Source organism: Chelonoidis abingdonii, chromosome 3 (genome assembly GCF_003597395.2).
Source record: "Chelonoidis abingdonii isolate Lonesome George chromosome 3, CheloAbing_2.0, whole genome shotgun sequence".
In the NCBI taxonomy this organism is placed as follows: domain Eukaryota; kingdom Metazoa; phylum Chordata; order Testudines; family Testudinidae; genus Chelonoidis; species Chelonoidis abingdonii.
The window spans coordinates 120,224,000-120,243,618 of NC_133771.1; the positions used below are offsets into that span (position 1 = coordinate 120,224,000).

The following is a 19,619-nucleotide window of genomic DNA, read 5'->3' on the forward strand; positions in this document are numbered from 1 at the left end:
CTGCCAGCACAGTAGGAAGAATCCCCCTTGTAAACTCAGGGCAGGTAACTGCGGGCCTCAGAGCAGAGGGGAAAACAAGTGCTTCATGGCTGCTTACTCGTACCTGAGAGCAGGTGAGTGGGGAGGGAGAAGAGAATGGATGGAGCCCTGGTTATGTCCCACTCTAGTATTCTAGCCTACATAGCTGAGCCTGGGGGTTGGGGAGGGGGGTGTGTGTCTGTGCAGGGGCAGCTCCAGGCACCAGTACGCCAAGCGCGTGCCTGGGGTGGCAAGACACAGGGGGTGCTCTGCCGGTCGCCACGAGAGTGGCAGGCAGGTTGCCTTCGGCGGCATGCCTGCGGAGGGTCCGCTTGTTCCGCAGCTTCGGCAGACCTCCCGCAGGCATGCCGCCGAATCCGTGGGACTGGGGACCTCCAGCAGGCAAGCCGCCGAAGGCAGCCTGCCTACCCTGCTCGGAGTGGTAAAATACCTAGAGCTGCCCCTGGTGTGTGTGTGTGCATATGTGCGTGTGTGTGCGTGAGAGAGAGAGAGAGAGAGGTGTGTATGTGAGATATGTGTGTGTGTGAAAGGGGGTATGAGATATGTGTGTGTGTGAAAGAGAGTGTGCATGTGTATGTGTTTGTGTTAATTTTCTGCTGTGAGAGGTCCCCAACAAATGACTCCCCACCTTCCTTTTCCTTTTTTCTCTGCCCCAAGAGCAAGAGGGATCCAGGGAGGAACTGTGCTTCAAACAGCTGTCTGAAGTACAATTCTTCCCAGCACTGCTCCAGGGATGGTGCTGTTTACACATTGCCTCTTGCTCATGGCTGTATCAAGAAGCGCAATCTCAAGGAAAGTCTTGTGACAACACAGATAGCATAACTTATCCATATTCAAAACACCTCCCATATAGCTACAAAGGAAATGTCAAATGGAAGCATATTGCTTAAATGTGTTGGACAGATAACTGAACACAATGTTATTTAAATCCCTAAAGAAGAGATGAGTAAAGAGCACTTGTACTGTGTACATAGACATATTAGTGAATAAGCTTCATCATCTCAGGGTACACTGGGTGTCATCTTCCATCATCTTTGAGTTTGAGAATAGTGTTGCCCAAGATAACAATACTGATTTGTCAGGAAATACCCAACAGCATCCAAGATATATTATATAAACGTTTCCTTGTTGTTTTTTAAAGTGCTGTATACATGCCAGGTATGTTAGAAGGAAAACAAAAACAGCAGTCCTGTTCCTATTGTTCACAACAAAATAACCCCTTCAGAACAGGTACTGACCAGTTCTCTTGTTGGCAGACTTAGCAAAGAGGTCAAAGAAGAAATGAGATGGGAGAACGAATTACTCTGCAGAGGTAGACCTTCTTCATTCCAGGTGTGAATCTCCTCTCCAGCAATGGGAAGCATAGCTTGAATACCTCTGAGGCACCATTCCCCACCCCAGACCGTGCAGAAGCTTCTCTGCATAGACCCGTCAGCATGAAGGAGGAAGCTGAGTCAGGGCAGGCTGGGGAGCAGGCCGGAGGGAGAGGCACTCCCTGACCCAAAGGAAGACATAAAAAAATGAATACAGTCTCAGGCTATACTATTTTTGGATTCTCCCTATAATCCCTATTGGGGCCTTGAATGAAGCTGCCAGGGGAGAGGCCCTGGGATCATGGCTCCAAAGGAACTGTGCTGGGTGGGATCTGAGAGGGACTGCTGGGGTTGAAAGGGTGTGGGGTTTCCCTGTGAATGGCTGAGGCCATCTGCAGGTCCTCAGGAATCCACTAGGTTGGAAGGCAGGTCTCAGCAGGTGACAAACCTTGCTCCTCCTGACAGCATAGTGCAGGGGCATCACAGATATTTCCCAGTAAATAGCATCCTCGTGCAACTTTGAAATTACTGGGCCAAATTTATCTTTAGTTAAAGTTCCTGGTAGTTGATGGAGTTACAGAGAAGATGGATTTGTTCAGTAATGAATTTGTTCTGTTGTATTTCAATTATTTGTATGAGGAACATGCGAGTCCAGGATAGTCACTTCTGGCAAGTTTCAAAATTGTTTAGATTAATGAGTTCATGGTAGAACCCCTTAAACTAGGGGTAACCAATGGAAAATGGGGAAGACCCTTTTAGCATTGTAAACACAACAATGATCCAAATATAGAGCTTGTAATCAGACAGGGAGATAAAAGAGTAAAAGCATTATGGTGTGGTATGAAGGTTTTATGGCCTACATTTGGGATGCACCATAATTCTCATGAGTGGCGAACTTAAGAGTGAGTTATGCAGGTCATTCTATATGAGTGCCATAAAGCCCTTATATCACACCACAGCATCAGGGATTTTCTATGTGACACACACATTATAGAACAAATATTTTGGAAATATTTCAGTAAGTTTTACTTTATGTTACTGATGCTATTTAATTACCTCTATCCATCCAGAAGCCAGGATGCCTTTGTTAACATTAGTTGAACTTTACAAACACCAGTGAGAGTGAAAGCTATAAATTATAAAAGCCTCTTAAATGACCTAAAATAGATTTGCCATACATGATGATGTCACTCTCTTAAGGTCTAGGACAGCATCTCGAAAACACCTAGGACTACAACCAAATTCTGTTACCTTCTGATAGTTGGGAACAATTCTGATCCTTGAGCCAGTGTAATATGAGGGAGTAATTGCACATTTTGGGGGGAAGGGAGTAATTTTCCTGTGTTAGAGTGCTTTATTTATTTATTTATTTAAACTGGCTATTTGAAGCTGCTGAGAGATTCAGAATAGGATTGCCAACCCTCCAGAATTGCCCTGGAGTCTCCAGGAATTAAAGATTAATCTTTAATTAAATATCATATTAAATGATGAAAACTCCAGGAATAGGACCAACTAAAATTGGCAACCCTAGTAGTCAAAGAGTCCCAGTGGAGACAGATTAGCGGAGTGGAGAGAGTGCAGATGGTCTGCTCAAAGCTGCACAATAAACGCAATTCATCACATGGATATCAGTAGCACATGTGTGGCACTATACACACATGTTCATATTTTGTTTTTAAAATCTGCTTGAAGGTGAAACTGTAGAACAGACTCGACACACAGATGTTGACTTCAATGTTCATATGCAAATAATATATCAATATTTCATTTTAAACAATATATACACACAAACATAAACCACACATATAAGCCACCGACACCCATGTGCATTTATCATGTATATGACCATCTGACTGTCCCATTAATCTATCATAGCCCAGACAATTTATAAGATGCCAAACCACTCAGACAACTTTTACAGGCACAAATTTTGTTTGAACATGAGAAACGCTCCTTTCTTTCCCCCCAGCTCAAAGTATTGAATTTCTAAAACAAAACAATTAAATTGGCTTGTGGACCACAATGTGCAATATTCTGTCCTTAGCTAGTGTCAGGATTAAAGTCTGATATTTTTTTAAACAGGAGATATTTATTATTGGTAGTCCCGAAGACATTCAAATTGTGCCATTCAAACTGTAGTGTTATCATTGATATGTGTGAAAAACTATTTTAGGTCATTTAAAGAAGTTTCTAAAATGCATTTGTCATAATTTTTCACCCCGTCTGAGGTCAGAGCACAACTCATGATACCAAGACAGACAGCCTTACGGTGAAATATATAAATGCACACAATAGTTGGAACAACTTTTAGAACTATTTAAATAATTTCTAAAATAGTTTTAAAAACATTCTTATTTTTTAATTTGCTGGGCAAACAACTACATATATACGTAGATAAACTGGCTGCAGGCACAGTGGTTATTCAGAGAAGTCACCTAAGTGGTAAACAAAAAGGTAAGAGCATCATATTTACCGCACATAAATGCTTGTATGAGACCTTATTAAAATAGGTCTCAAACTCCTCAACTGTTGCAATGAAGAAAAGAGATTAAACCAGTTTTACTATAAAATATGTGGCATATACAGAACACATAATGATGCAGTGTGATATGGCACTTGTTTTGAGTCAGCTGCATAACACCACATTCTTGGCTTTGCCATTTGTGAACAATGCAGCCATCCTAAATTCATGCAAATAAAGCCTTTATGCTATACCATCATAAATGTGCTTGTTCTCTTTCCATATTTATACATGCATACATGAGTGCGCACGTGCGCGCACACACAAACCTAAGACAAATATGCTCAGATAGAAAGTGTATTATGCATCTGTGAAGGTTTCTGATAGTGAAGAGAGTAGGGCAGGAATTATTCCATGCATAAATCTCAACCTGCCACAATTCTCATCATCTACCTGCCAGAACTTCTCCCCGGTCTTCTGCAAACAGCCCCCTACTTGGGCACTGATATTTTTTTTTTAAACTTGTTTCCTGTAGGTCGTAAAACTTTTACTGAATAGTCATAAAAGCCATATGCAGGGGTTGGATGAAGTAACTAATATTCCTTACCTTTTTGGCATGTTCAGGCTGATTCAGCATTTTTTCAGCATCCTCCAGCCAGGCCTGCAGACTAGCCACAGTGCTGCTATATCGATCCCAGTTAGCAATCACTTCTTCTAACATGCTCCTCACACTTCTCACCTCTACCGACAGGTTCCTCCACTGGGCTGTTGTTTCATTCATGAATTTCATCACATTCTCTGCTTCTTCCACTAAGACACAGAAAGCATAATGAATTTTTAAACCCAACTTAAAGTCTTGGAGCTGCTGGAAGTATTTATCCAAGTATTTAGCATGTGTTTCTTTCATTAAAAATATTAACTCTCTTTTATTATTCTTGTTAAGTAATTATATTTTATACTCTTTTCAGCATCAGTAGGTTTGTTTAAACATATATTAAATGCACAGCCTAATCACAGAATCATAAAACTATAGGGTTTAACCTCCTGCTAAGATGCAGGATTTGTTGTGTCTAAACCATCCCAGACAGATGGCTATTCAGCCTCCTTTTGAAACACCTCCAGTGAAGGAGCTTCCACAACCTCCTGAGGCGTCTTTTCCATTGTCCTACTGTTCTTACAGTTAGGAAGTTTTTCCTGAGGTTTAATTTAAATCTGCTGTGCTGTAGTTTGAACCCATTGCCTCTTGTCCGGCCCTTTGTGGCAAGAGAGGACAATTTTTCTCCATCTTTTTGTAGCAGCCTTTCAAGTATCTAATGATTGCTATCATGTCCCCTCCCCACCTTCATCTCTTCTTTTCTAAACTAAACATACCTAGTTCTTGCTCACATGGCTTGCATTTCATCCCTTTGAGCATCTTTGTCACTTGCCTCTGGATCCTTTCCAGTTTCTCTACATCCTTTCTAGACAGTGGTGACCAAAATTGGACACAGTACTCCAGCTGAGGCTTAACTAGTGACAAGTAGAGCTATCACCTCCTGTGACTTCCATGCTATGCCTCTGTTAATGCAACTTAAAATTACATTTGCTTTTTTAGAAACAGCATCACATTGTTGACTCATGTTGAGGTTGTGATCCACCACAACTCCCAGATCCTTCTCAGCAGTGCTGCTGCCAAGCTGCCAAGCCAGTTTTCCCCATCTGTATTTATGCATTTTGTTTTTCTTCTCTAAGGCTAGCACCTCACACCTTTGTCTTTGTTGAATTTCATTGTATCTATAACCCAGTTCTGAATTTTAGCTTTATCCTCCAAAGTATGGGCAACCCCCCATACCTCCCCCCAAGCTCTATGTCATCTGCAACATTAAGGTTGAGAAATTAAGCATACATTGCACAAAATAAAGGATACAAAGAATGTCACATTAACTCAGTCATGTTGCATATCCTGCATGTTATTGGTGTATGCATCTAGTAACAAAAAGGTAATATAGGAAGGGTTATATCTAACAAGGAAAGAGAAATAGGGAACTGTATGTGTGGCTGATTCAGTGCAGAGTTTGCATTAAAATATTAAGTGAAAATCTATTCTCATTTACAACTATGTAAATCTAGATTAATGACATTGGATTTTTGTCATTTACTTTCTGAATTTTCTGTCGGTGGGGTACTTGACTTCTGGGCCATACCATTGCACCTGATTCTCTCTTTTTAAGGAAAAAAGATAATGCATCTGCAATACAGGATCCTTTAAGAAATGAATTCATAGCTTAAGTGTCCTTAGTTTGCGCTATTTATGCTGCAAATAACTCAGGTGAATATTTATTTGTTGGAAAATGACTTATCGCTGGGATTTTTTAAAAAATCATGAAATAATTTATATTGCTCTTACATTTTGTAAAGTGTATTTTTACAAAAATCTAAGTTTTGGGACAAATTTGAGTTGACAGTGTCACTTTAAATGGGTAAGATATTCCTTTTCACTCCCTAACCATAAGCCATTTTAACAACTGCAGCATCTCACTCCAGAGATTGATGCACTATTATTTGACAGTGTTTACAGCAGTCCCTACCAGATGCCTCCAGAGCCATCCACGCAACCTCACCGGATCCAGTGGGGTTGTATAGGTGGAACAGAGAGTAGCCGATCCATCCACAGGTCATCGTATACCTATCATTTTGATCAGTCTTTGTAATTCTGGGAAGCTTGTGAAAGATGCTTCAGTGAATAATGTCTCTACTAATGATGATACTGGATGAGACTGCTTTGCATGTAGATGCAGAGGCACAGTAATACAAAAGATCCTTCCACAGCTTGCACACCAGGAATAAAAGGCCACTCCTTAAGCCTGGAGATAACAGGATGGTGCAGCTTCCCTGTGTGTACTGGGGAGTTTGGCAAGGGCTAACAATCCCTCTACAACTTCATCCTGGATAACTGCTGCTCTGAACTGCCCCAACACAAGGCTGTTCAAAATGGCACAAATTGCATCATTAATATTATTGTTGTAACTGTCATTAAATCCCCATTCCAGATATTTTGAGAGGAGGTTGTTGCTTTTTTACGCCACCCACCCCCCAAAAAAGCACAGATAACTTATGTTACTCAGTTCTCAGATATTATCGTTTCATAACTCCTTCCAGTTATTCAAAGTGGGTGAAATTCACCCCAGTGCAGAGGGCCAGTACAAAGTATGTGAGACTTATTTCCTGCCTGGGCATTGTGCTAGCCCTCTGCACTGGAGTGAATTTACACTTTGTGAATCAAAATAATCTTCAGTTGCAACCAGGGGTGCTTTTCTACAAGTCAAAAGTGGAAGAACATTTTTACAATTAACACTAAGATTTCCTCATGTTCCAGTAGCATATTCTAACAATCACACAGTCAACACACACTGGCAGAAATCCACTGGATTCTAGTTTTGTCAGATCCCACGTGGTTAATTATAGCTACAGTAGAACTGTATTGCACAGAAGGAATTGGCTTCTAAATATACTCCGAGGAACTAATTTAAAAAGGATATTAAAATCAACAGGACTAAAACGCCTTCAGAAGTGCAACAGATACAGAGGTATTTACCTGAGCCATTAGCTTTGGCATACATCTCAGCTGCCCTTTTCAAGATCTGGTATGTAACTTCATATTGCTCAAAGAATTTACCGTTTTCAATAACAGACTGAAAAGGAAAAACATGGTTATAAGGGGCAAAAGTAAATGTCACATGGAATAATGACAATTCCTTTGAATTACAATTGCATTAAGATACAATTTCTCCAATTTCACCAAACCATCCCCCACTTAATTTACAAAGTTCTATCCAGAGTTCCTTTTGACAATGACAGGACAGGACAGTCTTCTCCCATAGGGTTTTTCTTTTCTTTTCAATAGTACATTTAGGATGAATATTCTTAATATGCTCATAAGGCAACCTGTTAATTGCTCTTTCTTGCTGGAATTCTTGAGACTTCTTAATACTTAGAATTCAGCAGAAGCCAAAGAATTGCCAGAAGAGTCACTATTTATTAGATAACTCCTTCTCTGCTGAGATCTAAGTGAAAACAATTCAGTAAGGGCAAAATTAATCTTCATGCAGATGGCTACCACAAAACCTATGCACCATTTAAATCTCACTTAAGGCTTCAGAATAGCCCTTGTGCTGACCCTCTGCAAAGGGACAGATTTCATTCAAAGAGAAGAAATATATTCCATTAAACTTTAGTTTGCATTCACACCTTCCAGAAGAGATGGAACAAGGTGTTAAAGAAATTGTACACTAAGGGATGCTGCTTTACAAAGTGTTGCATAGGTTTTTACCTTTGCAGTTGATGCTAAAACTCTATATTCTGCTTTGAACATTTGCTCTTAAACAGAACTGGGTAAATAATTTATAGGGAATGCTTATCCAACAAATGTTGCCCCTTTCTTTGTTTATGGATGGTCAGTCCCTTGTGGGTTTTTTTTTCAAATGTATCTGTTTTTCAAAATTATTTGTTAAAGTTGTTAATATGCTTAAGAGTTCTCAGGGTTGAGTTCTTAGGTTAGGCCAACTGTCAAATGGAAATAATGTTTTCCTACCTTTGTAAATTCCTTTCAGATATGTAAGTGCAAGAAATATTAGCCCTGTTTTTCAGATAGGCTAACCAGGCTCACTGCTTTGCTACGGACAGTGGCACCAAAGGACTTAAATTATGTTTTCAGTACAAAACTGGAACTCGATATGATTTTTAAACACTTTTTCCCAACATTTTGAGAGAGTGTATGTTGTACAATGAAGGCATGTTGGGCTAACTTAGCTATGCAGTATACAAGCATACTTTACATCATCAGATACACACTGAAGCCCCACCCCAATTTAGCAAAGCATTAAGAACATTAGTAAACTTTAAGAATGTGAGTAATCCTACTAAAGTAAATGGGAACACACATTCTCAAAAGTTAAGCTTGTGATTATTGAGTATTCTCTACTCTAAACACTTTGCCCATTCCAGATTAGCATTAAGAGTATGGAATTCTTGATATGCAATGGCTAGAGAACTACAATTATTAATACCGTCAATGAGCTGCTTTGATGAGCACTAAAAACATAATGGAACTGAAATATTTGAGAGAAAGGTGCTTTTGAATCATTATTTTATAGTAAGCAGGAAAAGATATTATTTTTAACTATTAAATGAAAAGTTATCTCAGGTAGTGAATTTGTTTTATTTTGAATTATTGATCTGTTGCTCTGTAAATTGACTTTGGCACGTGTACACATTCCAAAAACAAACAAAACAAGAAGATATTGAAAAGGAACAGTTCAGATTGCTAACAACAGTAATGTGGGCAACTACCACATCATTTACAAAACTGAAACACATCAAAGCAAGAGAATAAATATATGAGGACTTCATAAATCTTACATGGCACATAATAAATACATTGGGCAAGAACCTCAGCTAATGAATATTCAGATCAGCTGAGGGGGGCTCAAATGTGCCTTATGTGTTTCTCCATTCTTAGAGCTGCTCTGCCCAGGGCGAAGCCCCCAACACAGGTTAGACTGATCTGAAAGCTGCTTTATTCTCAATAAGCCACCAGTGGTCTCAAGGAGCCAAGTGACAGCTAGGCACCACGGTGTAAGAGATCCCTGACCACGTCCCCTTCCCCAATACCCTGGGCAGCCGTCTGCAAGGAGCAATGATGTGGAAGTCCCCATAGTAGTTCTGCATCACCCAAAGATCCTCCTAATTAGAGAGGCTGGATCTGCTGGGGTTAGAAGAACTTTGTACCATTGGAGCACCACAAACCAGCCAGAGCACAGCCAGGATTGGGGGCCATCTACTGGATTCTCTGTTGTCCTATACTTTCTGTGGTTCTTTACACCTCTTCAGATTGGGTGCAAAGTAGATGTAAAACGCGGCCCTTCTCTTATGGTAGCATTTTACATTGTCTTTTACATAGGTGTGAATCACAACACAAGGGGCAAGGCAGTGGAATTCAGATGTAGATGCAACAAAATTAAACAAAGAACAAAAGCTTACAATATAATTTTGTAGAAGTAGTTCTACCGACTCTCGTCTTCCATATTTGATAATCCATGACTTTAACTTTGATTCTGCAAGGACTAACAGTGACAGCAGACGGTATTTCAGTTCCAGAAACTCCATTTTCAACAGATGGAGTTCAGACGTAGATGCAACAAAATTAAACCTAGGAATGAATCACACTGTAGTAAAAAAGTGCAACATTCAATATGTAGGAGGAATGGAAGGGTTTTTCTATAGGTTCAAGCTACCTTGTTATGTGTGAGATATATCCCTATTCCTTGATCTAATGCAAAGCCTAAAGGCATATTTAATTTTGTATGATAACCACTCTGAAGGCTGCTCATTAAAATGTTATAATTCTGTTTATACACAGAAGTAAAGCATCAGTTTAGGTCTAAGACTAAGTTGTTTTCATTACCAAAGCATCCCTCTTACAGTTTGTTCACAAGCATTATGTTGTTACATAATGTTCCTTTCTATGCCGAGTCTGTCTGAAAAATTATTCCTCTCTAAAAAATCAATAACTTGTTCAAATTGACCATTATCAATTATGAATATCAGGCTTTTCAATATATTTCTCATTTGTTTCAGCTCAATTCTTCTTAACTAAGGACCAAATGTAAAATCTGATTTTTACATGAAAACATTATAAAGCAAACAGGTTCTCTGTCATTCACGGAGGAGGTTCCATTTAAGATTGAAATTCTTCTTACCTCTCTGCCATATCGTCTAACTGCTCCAGTGGAACAGGGACTCCATTAACAGACCTAGCCCGGTGGATCCCTTGAAATGCCTTTTTGTGACCATCTATGTTTTTAAGCAGGTCCTGGTTTGATTCAAAGAGAGAGAAAAGGCTCACAGCAGACTAACTAATAAGCATGATTTTAAGGCTGCAACGATGAGTCAATGTAGTTAAGTATTTGAACATGCTGTCACATTTGCATGCAAGTTAATTCCTAATATAAAAGCATTATATAGCAGCTTGAGCATCTGCACAGCGAAAGTACCTTATGAGATGTTCTGCCAAAGCTGCGTGTTATAATTCTGGCAGTTTTTAAAATAGATGGCACTTGCACTGCCTCAGAGATTTAAAGAAACACAATGAACTCTGGTTATATGTGACTAATCTGAGACAAAGTCTGCAATTGCTGAAATTTCATGAGTACATAATTTTGCTAAATTTATTGTTTATGTCTTTATTACAAATACCAGCTTTTATTAATTGCTATTTCAAATATTACACAATAAGTCTAAGCCCTCCTCCGCCCCCATATAAAGCAGCAGATTCAGAGTTCCTGATGTTATTGAATACTCAATGTGAAGCGAACTACTGACTCTCAGCACCAGAAGATTCAGTGATTATATGCTATATAATACGCAAACCCACACTGAGTGGAGTACCTAAACCTGCAGGCTTATGATAAGATATGAACAACCATAAGCCTCATAATAGCTCATTTCTATAGTAACCAAGCAACACTACTTCAAAGGATTTCCTGGAGATTACTTATTAAAATGAATGAGTGGCAACGGTTTCCAAAACGGTAACCATAACGATGTCAAGTCTTCAGAAGGCTGCCAAAATGTGAGGGATTAGATAGCTTATTGTACAGTCCCTCGCTGAACCTGATCAGTATCGTACTGACAAAGAAAATCATGCACAGCTGTTCTTCTCCCCAGGCTGAGGGAGCTGGGTTAAAAAAATACAAACTAGTAAATTTATCTCAAATGTCAATTTTTTGAATGTATTAAAATATTACCTCTCCACAGACTGCTCTGACTGAGCACTTGTGCAACAGCAGAGATAAATATACAATTCTATTGGCTCAATTCACATAATTGTGCCCAATATCCCCCATGATCTTCCACCAACCCACCTGACTCTACTCTACCCTCCCCTTTGGAAGAAAGTTTGAGAGAACCGATAAAACTCTCAGCATGTCTGAAGGAGGATATATCAAGCTTTGTAAAGCGAAGGGGATAAGTCAATTTGAGAAGCAAGAAACCCTTGCTGAGAATTCTCTGCAGATAGCCCACTCGCATTTAAATGAGGGATGTTAGAACAAATATTTCACATGACTGCATTTGCCACCTGGCTATGCAAGGGGGGAAGTTGTCTCTAAGGGCTTGTCCACACTATCCCACAGTTCAGAGTCCGGGGTGTGAATAGCAGTAAGCACTAAATTGCTGCTTTGCAACTTCCCCACATATGGATGGAGTGGGTGTGAACTGAAAGTGTCCTAGTTCACATTAACATAGTCCTCAGCTAACCAGACTACATTATTGAAAACTAGAAACCTTTCAGTTTGCACTCACAGCATCCACACGTAGCAGTTACAATACAGCACTTCGGTGTGCACTTCTTGTCCCACTCCCATAGTCCAAACTGCAGGGCTATGTAGACATAGCCTGAGATCCTTAGATAGAAATAAGCTTTTTAGATCTTTATTAGTCAAAACCAGTACTTGAAATTTCACCCACTAATCTAGTAGATGTCAATGAAAACTCTGGCTTTCAGATGCAATTTGCTCCCCAAGTGAATTACTAATTATTAAGGTCCTGATCCGTCAAAGCCTAATATATGTGTTTAACTTTGAGTTAAACAACTGTGAGTAGTCCCACTGACTTCAATAGGGGGCACGGCTGCCGAGAGCAGGTTCGGGCCCCAGTGAAAAATTTTTTTCGGGCCTCCCGGCAAGGGCAGACCAGCTAAACAGGGCTGATGAAGCTGGCCCCCTTCCGGACCACTGGGCCCCAGTAATTTGTACTGGCTTCCTCTCCCTGCCACCTCGTTGGCCCTGAATAGCACTACTTATGGATATAAAGTTGAACACAGCAAAGTTTGTGCAGGATGGTGCCTAAGAAGGCAAAATACACTTTGAAATATACTGATAAAAAGCACTATATAAAAGGTAGATGTTATTATTAATAATAACGTATTCTGCATTAGATGGAACTTCAGAATAATCTTAAGGGGCCATATAATATGCAATGTCATGTAACAACTTCTGGAGGTGACAAAGGTATGGATAATGTGTTGAGGTTCCCAGCAGAGAGAAATTTAAAAAAAAATTGCAAAGCACAGCTGGAAAAAACACATTGAGCCATTGCTGTTACCTAAGCAGCTGAGGACCTTCATGACCCCTGCATCACGAACCTAAGTGACAAGAATGAGCAAACTCATACAATACAGGGAGCTGATTTCTACTAATTCTTCTAACGCTTTCTTCATCTCACATGCACTACATATAGGGCAGTGGTTCTCGCTTTCAGCCCATCAACACACAGCTGCAGCCCATGTGATATCCTCAGAGCCACACGCGTAGTATTGAATGTGGCCCACATAACACATATATGTGGCCCAAGGTGTTAAGTAGGTTGAGAACCACTGATACAGGGCTTGAAAAATTTACCTGGCATCTACTAACCTAAGGACTAAGTTTACTTGTCAGGGTGATTAATTAAGATGTGAGAGCTCAAAATACATATCTCTAAGACTTCCAGGAGTTGTTCTAGCAAAAATAAGGGCTGACATTCATGATATTGCCAAGATTAACAAAAACTTATTTTGTTACGAAACCTTTCAGGCCTTCACTATACTGTACACCATAAAGAAGCTAAAAGGACTACAAATATAATTTTAAATAAATCCTTGCCAGATTATTTTTGCAGCAATAAAACAGTTGTGCCTTGTATTTCTTTATACTATGCTGTCAATCAACTTTCAATATAAAACATTTTGAAATATAACTTACTATACAGCTCTCTCTTGCTTCTGTAACACCTTCTTTCCCTTGCTGGTTCCACTCCAATTTTTCTTCCTTTTCTATCTCTATATTTTCAGTGTCTGTTCTCTCTTTTATTCCTCTCTTTCCCAACTTACATACCCTTTTTTTCTTTCCCTACATTGTTCTCTACTTCATTCTCTATGGCTATGTCTTCACTACTCGCCATATCGGCAGGTAGCAATCGATTTCTCAGGGATCGATATATTGTGTCTCATCTAGACACAATATATCAATCCCCGAATGCGCTCCTGTCAACTCTGGAACTCCACCAATGCAAACGGAGGTAGCAGAGTCGACAGGGGGAGCCGCGAACATCGATCCCATGCCGTGAGGATGGTAGGTAAATTGATCTAAGATACTTCGACTTCAGCTACGTTATTCACGTAGCTGAAGTTGCGTATCTTAGATTGATCCCCTCCCCTGGTGTAGACCAGCCCTATATTTTCTGTCTCAGCTTTCTTCTCCTACTTCTCCCCAAAGATTTTTATCTGCCTGTCTATATATACAACTTATTTTAAATGAGAGCTTAGAATCTGCAGAAATTGATGGCACTAATATTCAAATTTTCCTATGAAAGCTTCTTATTCACCATAGGAAAGTGGATTTTTCAAGCCCTGTTCAGGCGCAAAATGATCTAGATTCACCTCATTTTCTTCCAAGCCTCAGTCTTGGTTAGGCATTGGTTAAGACCAACTGCAATGTGTGTTATCAGCATATTTAAAATGTTGTAGTCTCTCCATTACCTAACCATTTCACTTGGTTTCCCATATAGGTTGAGTAACACAATGGTATAGGGTGGAGCTCTGTAGCAGAGAGCTCTTGGAGCAGATGAACAGCTATGGAATATTACTCTCTGGGACCTCTCAAAAAGAAAGGAATAAAAGCCATCCAAAAATAATTTGAACTACGTCTTCTAGAATCTGCAGACGTTAATAAAACCTCATAGTCAAAGGTATCATCCAAGGCATGGACTCTTGATCCTCATCTACTACCAGGAGGAGATTATCTACCAATACAACTAGTACATGTAGCCTCCTAACTACAGTATGGCAAAAACCCAATTTGTATGGCATCAAGGAAATCTTAGGACTCTATATGTTGTCCAAATTGCCTCATCATCACAATTCACTTTCAGAACAAACCAAGCAACAACAACCACGAAAATTTGTTGTTCATACAGCATGAGTTCTCAGTCACCCACAATCCTAGGAACAGTGGCCACACTGAAACTGGAATGTCATGCATAGAGATGTCTCATACAGAGTTACCTTATGCTGTTCAAGCTTCCGATGTATCATATTTGCTGTTTCCTCATGAGCTTGCTGGAAAATTATTTCTTCCCCAATGGCAGCCTCTGCTCTGTAAAGCCAGGCACCTATGGTACCCAAAGGCGCAGGAAGAGATTTATCAAGATATTTGTGCCAATCTAGTAGCTGGAAAACAAAATTAAGAATACTGAATATCCTGCCAGGATTAATTGCACAAGTAACTATCCGGACAATCAGATTCCTAACAAACCTGGAGCTGGATATTTACAAGGCCAAAAAGAAATCAAAAAAACAATAAGTGATGTATAGAATGTAAATGTTGATATTCAGTTTATGGCATTACAGTATGAAGGATGGTAATTTATAATTTTCCATTACAACAATTTGTTCTGGATAAAACATGCATGGCATCATTATTCACTAATGGTGCAGGTTACATTAGTACATGTACATTAGTAAAACTTGTCCACCATCAAAAGCAATCAGATGTTCTATATTTATACCACAGATGTGATGATGACAGGTTTGTGAAAAAAAAATGAAACCTTGTCATAAATTGAACTTCATACATGTCAGATAGTTTCATCTGCCCTCTGCTCATTACCCCATCTCAGAGGAGACAAATGTCAACATTCCAGGGATCTCAGCAGTTTCAGACAGATGCTTATACATTGTGCTTCAGAAATGCAACTTTATTCAACCTAACCTCCCATTTCTCTTCAAATTATAATTGTCTGGCATTATGCAGACTTGAACCTGACAAGCTTAGTAAGTCATCAGTTATCAGGGATAGTAACATTTTCCTTATTCCACTGAATGCTAAGAATGCTTTTTCCAATGGGATACAGCACTTATTTCTTACCCTGGTAGACTGTGGAAGTTCAGATCTGAAGATTTAATATTAGTTATACAAAGAAGCTATTTTCAGTAAAAATGAAAGTTCTCTATTAATTTTTCTCTTCCTCAGAAGCCTGTACATTTGGATCTATAGAAGTAAAGTAGCCTGTCTTACTGGAAGAGTCCCAATTAAGAAAGAGAAAAATAATGTCAATACAAATTATAAAGCTTCAAAATATTTCCAATATAGTTTATTTTAAATACATGACATAGAAAAATTCATGACAGCATGGTGATTTATAAAGGTTTCACTGGCTCTTATTTGGAATGACCTACATACTCATTTGTTGCTTCACCACTCATAAGTAATGTGTCCATGCCAAATGAATACCGTTACACTTTCACAACACACTGCAACACTTAGTAGTTGGTAGGCAGACACAAACTGTTCCGTAAATGAGCAGATGTAGAATTTTATAGGGCACTCAATATTGTCTAATGTTCTGTCAATCCAATTTGGGGGGAGCTGTGTATTGTAATATTAGTTGTGTTTTCAAAATACTCAATACTACTATGTTTTTAGCAACATATTTTTTAACAAAGGGCAGTTCAAGGTAGGTTCCCTATCCTAAAGACCTTATTCAATCTTTGCTTCAGCAAAACTTAAAAATGTATGTCTAATAAAATGTATTCAGTGTATTAATTTTTTTAACTTACCCTGGAAGAAACCCTGTCCCAAGCTTGCTTCACCATAGCTTGCTCAAGTGACAATTTACCATCTTTACGTGAAGACTGGATTACAAGTTCAATCTGTTTCCTCTTTATTTCATACTGGACTCGGAAGTGTTTAAATGACTACATGAAAAGAAAATCAGTACAGTGAGGCATGGAAGGAAATAACAGGACACGTGTGGGCAAGGTTGGCCATTTTACAATTCTGAATTGATAAAAGAGTCTATCCTTCCCCAGTGGGAATACGTATTTAATTATGAACTTCCTTGAAATACATTTTTATTAAATGTTTTAACAGGGTAAGAGACTCAAGGGACCTCTGTAGGGATACAGGACTCCTCTGTTTTCCTCCAGTTATTAGGTACCTGAACCTTACATGAAAGGCAGAAATTACTGTTGAGTAGAACTAGCAATTACGTTCAATTAGCTTTTAGCAGGTTAAAAGAGGGGTTGGAGCCCCTCTCAGAGGCAGAGAAAACTAGGTTTTGGTACAGAAATGGCCTGCAAGGAAACTCCTATGAATAATCATATTTGAAGTTTAGATTGAAGTTTATGATGTGGTGTTACCAATAATGCCAAATCCCAGGAAGGAGAAGGACTCTGATACTGCAAACGTTTATGTATTTGAGTAATTTTATGCACAAGTGTGCCCTGAATGAGCTGGGACTATTCACTTGTGTACCTTTACTTACATGCATAACTGTTTGCAGGATCAGGGCCTCCATTTGGACTTCATACATTGTACATATAATCTGTTCAGCAGAGGATGGGAATTCCATCTGCTTCAAAGATCTACCATGATTTTTGAACTAGCATCTTATAATCAGGAGCTGGTCCTGCAGCTGTCCTATGTATGGCACTCCCACTGAAATCAACAGGTATTTTGGCTGTGGTGGGACTTTGAGAGGAAGACTTATGGTATCAAAAACATAGAATTGGGACTTCACTGCTGAATCTGACAAAATAAGAAGCTAGGCTGTGAGGCAAAAAAACCTATGATTTAACAAAAACTGCTGAAATCCACTCTTTGGAGCTAAAGCAGTTTAAATCCAGAGACACACATGAAGTTCAACAGCCTTCTTCAGGATTCACACCAACAACTGAGTTACTCCAAATTCACACAATTATAACTGAGCAGAATGTGACCCAAATACATATATTTAACGATAGAAGGAAAATACAGTAAAGTGCAGGCAACGAAAACTGCTTCTTTATTTCAATGATTTTAGGACCATTGTCAAGGCCTAAATCATCTCCTCCCACAGCAAACCCAAGGCCAGGGTTTTCAGAGGGAGCAAATCTCTACAAACCTCCCTGACATCATCCTGTTAGAATTAACCGATCTAGAAAAGGTGGTAGGATCTGCACCTAAATTAGGCAGGGAAGACATATCCACTGCAGGCAGACCCTATGTGTCCATAATGACTCTGGATCTTATCATATCCACCCATTCCCCCCATGCAGCATGGCTCCACTGGAGCCACACTATCAACCCTCCCCCTGGGCTATGACTGCCCCAGTGGAAGAAGGGGTTCCATTAAAACATAATACAGGCTCATTCTCCATTAGCCATTTTGACTAATTTCTAGGACCTGGCTGGAGGGGAATGAAAAGTGACCTTCACCCCTGCCCAAGTCCTGCCCACTCTTCCTCTTGGCCCATCTCCCCTTCAATTATTCCCCCTCACAGAACCTCTATCATGCAGAGCAGCCTCTGCAGCATCCGGAATGTATGTTTGGGGAGAGATGACTTAGCTGCCCCTAGTTGCCCACCTAAGGGCAACCTAGCCGTTCTTCCATCCTGCAGGACGCAGATCTGTGTTAGACAAGTCCCCTTTATTTGAAGGGGGCACAATGTGGGCATCTGCAGACCTAGATTTGTTTCAGCAGTGAAACACTGCATACTTTTATGCAGTGAGCACACTGTATTAGTTATATGGAAGGATACAAATTCAGAGGCATATATTACACCAAATCATGACAAAAATCTTCTACCATTTAAAGTTTTCCACAGCTTACCTGGTATTTTTCCTGTAAACTTGCTTCTGCCATCTGTGTCCTGGTCAGGTCCCTTTCAAACTGTTCTACCCAAACTTTGAGGTCTCTCAGCATCAGTCTATCTTCTTTCTGTGAGACGGGAAACCCAAACAGCATTGTAGATGGTTATTAGTCAGTGCCAAAGATAGGCAATATATTATTCTTTCCTAGAAGGCCAATTTCATTTACAGAGAAAGCCAATGTAGACATCTGGGTCAAATTCGACTGTCTATTATCTGCATGCAACCTGAATGAGTGGGGTTGCCTGGATGGGAGAGTAGAATTTAGACCCCTAGACACAAGGTTCATACTAGCAAGGGGTACTGCAGTGTCACATAGAGCATACTGTCACGTGGCGTTCTCATTTAAAGCCAATTTAATGTGCACCCACTGCAATAAATTGCAACAACTAATTTTAATCTGCCACAGATTAAACACAATTTGTTCACAGTGAATTTCAATGAAAGTGAGTTTGTTTGGAAAAGGGCATTATTCCTGATTTTCTCATTTATTATCACTTACGGTATTGATGATAAACCGTGTTGTCATAATGACATCCCTACATTACCAGACTGTCGGCTCCCTGATTTAAGTGTACCATCCAGTATCAAACAGCAAGTTGGTATCAGTGACAAATGCTTACATATTCAACCATTGTATCAGAAGGGTAGCCGTGTTAGTCTGGATCTGTGAAAGCAGCAAAGAATCCTGTGGCACGTTATAGACTAACAGCGTTTTGGGCATGAGCTTTCGTGGTGAATACCACTTCGTCGGATGCATGTAGTGGAATTTCCAGGGGCAGTTTATATGCAGCAAGCTAGGGTAATGAGGTTAGTTCATCAGGGAGGATGAGGCCTCCTCTAGCAGCTGAGATGTAAAAACCAAGAGGAGAAACTGGTTTTGTAGTTGGCAAGCCATTCACAGTCTTTGTTTATCCTAAACTGATGGTATCAATTGCAGATGAACTGAAGCTCAGCAGTTTCTTTTGAGTCTGGTCCTGAAGTTTTTTGCTGAGGATGGCCACCTTAGGTCTGCTATAGTGTGGCCAGGGAGTTGAAGTGCTCTCCTACAGGTTTTTGTATATGCCATTCCTAATATCTGATTGTGTCCATTTATCCTTT

At 39.7% G+C, this 19,619-nt stretch overlaps 1 protein-coding gene across 10 annotated transcripts in view; it reads right to left on the minus strand.

Moving 5' to 3' along the window:
* The window catches only part of SYNE1 (spectrin repeat containing nuclear envelope protein 1), a 498,327-nt gene that overhangs the window by 337,204 nt on the left and 141,504 nt on the right, over positions 1-19,619 (minus strand). For all 10 annotated transcript variants that reach the window (XM_075064060.1, XM_075064059.1, XM_075064058.1 and 7 more), the window contains exons 9-15: positions 18,481-18,588; positions 16,448-16,585; positions 14,894-15,058; positions 10,551-10,663; positions 9,832-10,000; positions 7,388-7,484; positions 4,421-4,623 (exon numbers count right to left, since the gene is read on the minus strand). In XM_075064060.1, coding sequence (XP_074920161.1) covers positions 4,421-4,623; positions 7,388-7,484; positions 9,832-10,000; positions 10,551-10,663; positions 14,894-15,058; positions 16,448-16,585; positions 18,481-18,588 — 993 coding nt within the window. The remainder of the gene's footprint in view (positions 1-4,420; positions 4,624-7,387; positions 7,485-9,831; positions 10,001-10,550; positions 10,664-14,893; positions 15,059-16,447; positions 16,586-18,480; positions 18,589-19,619) is intronic.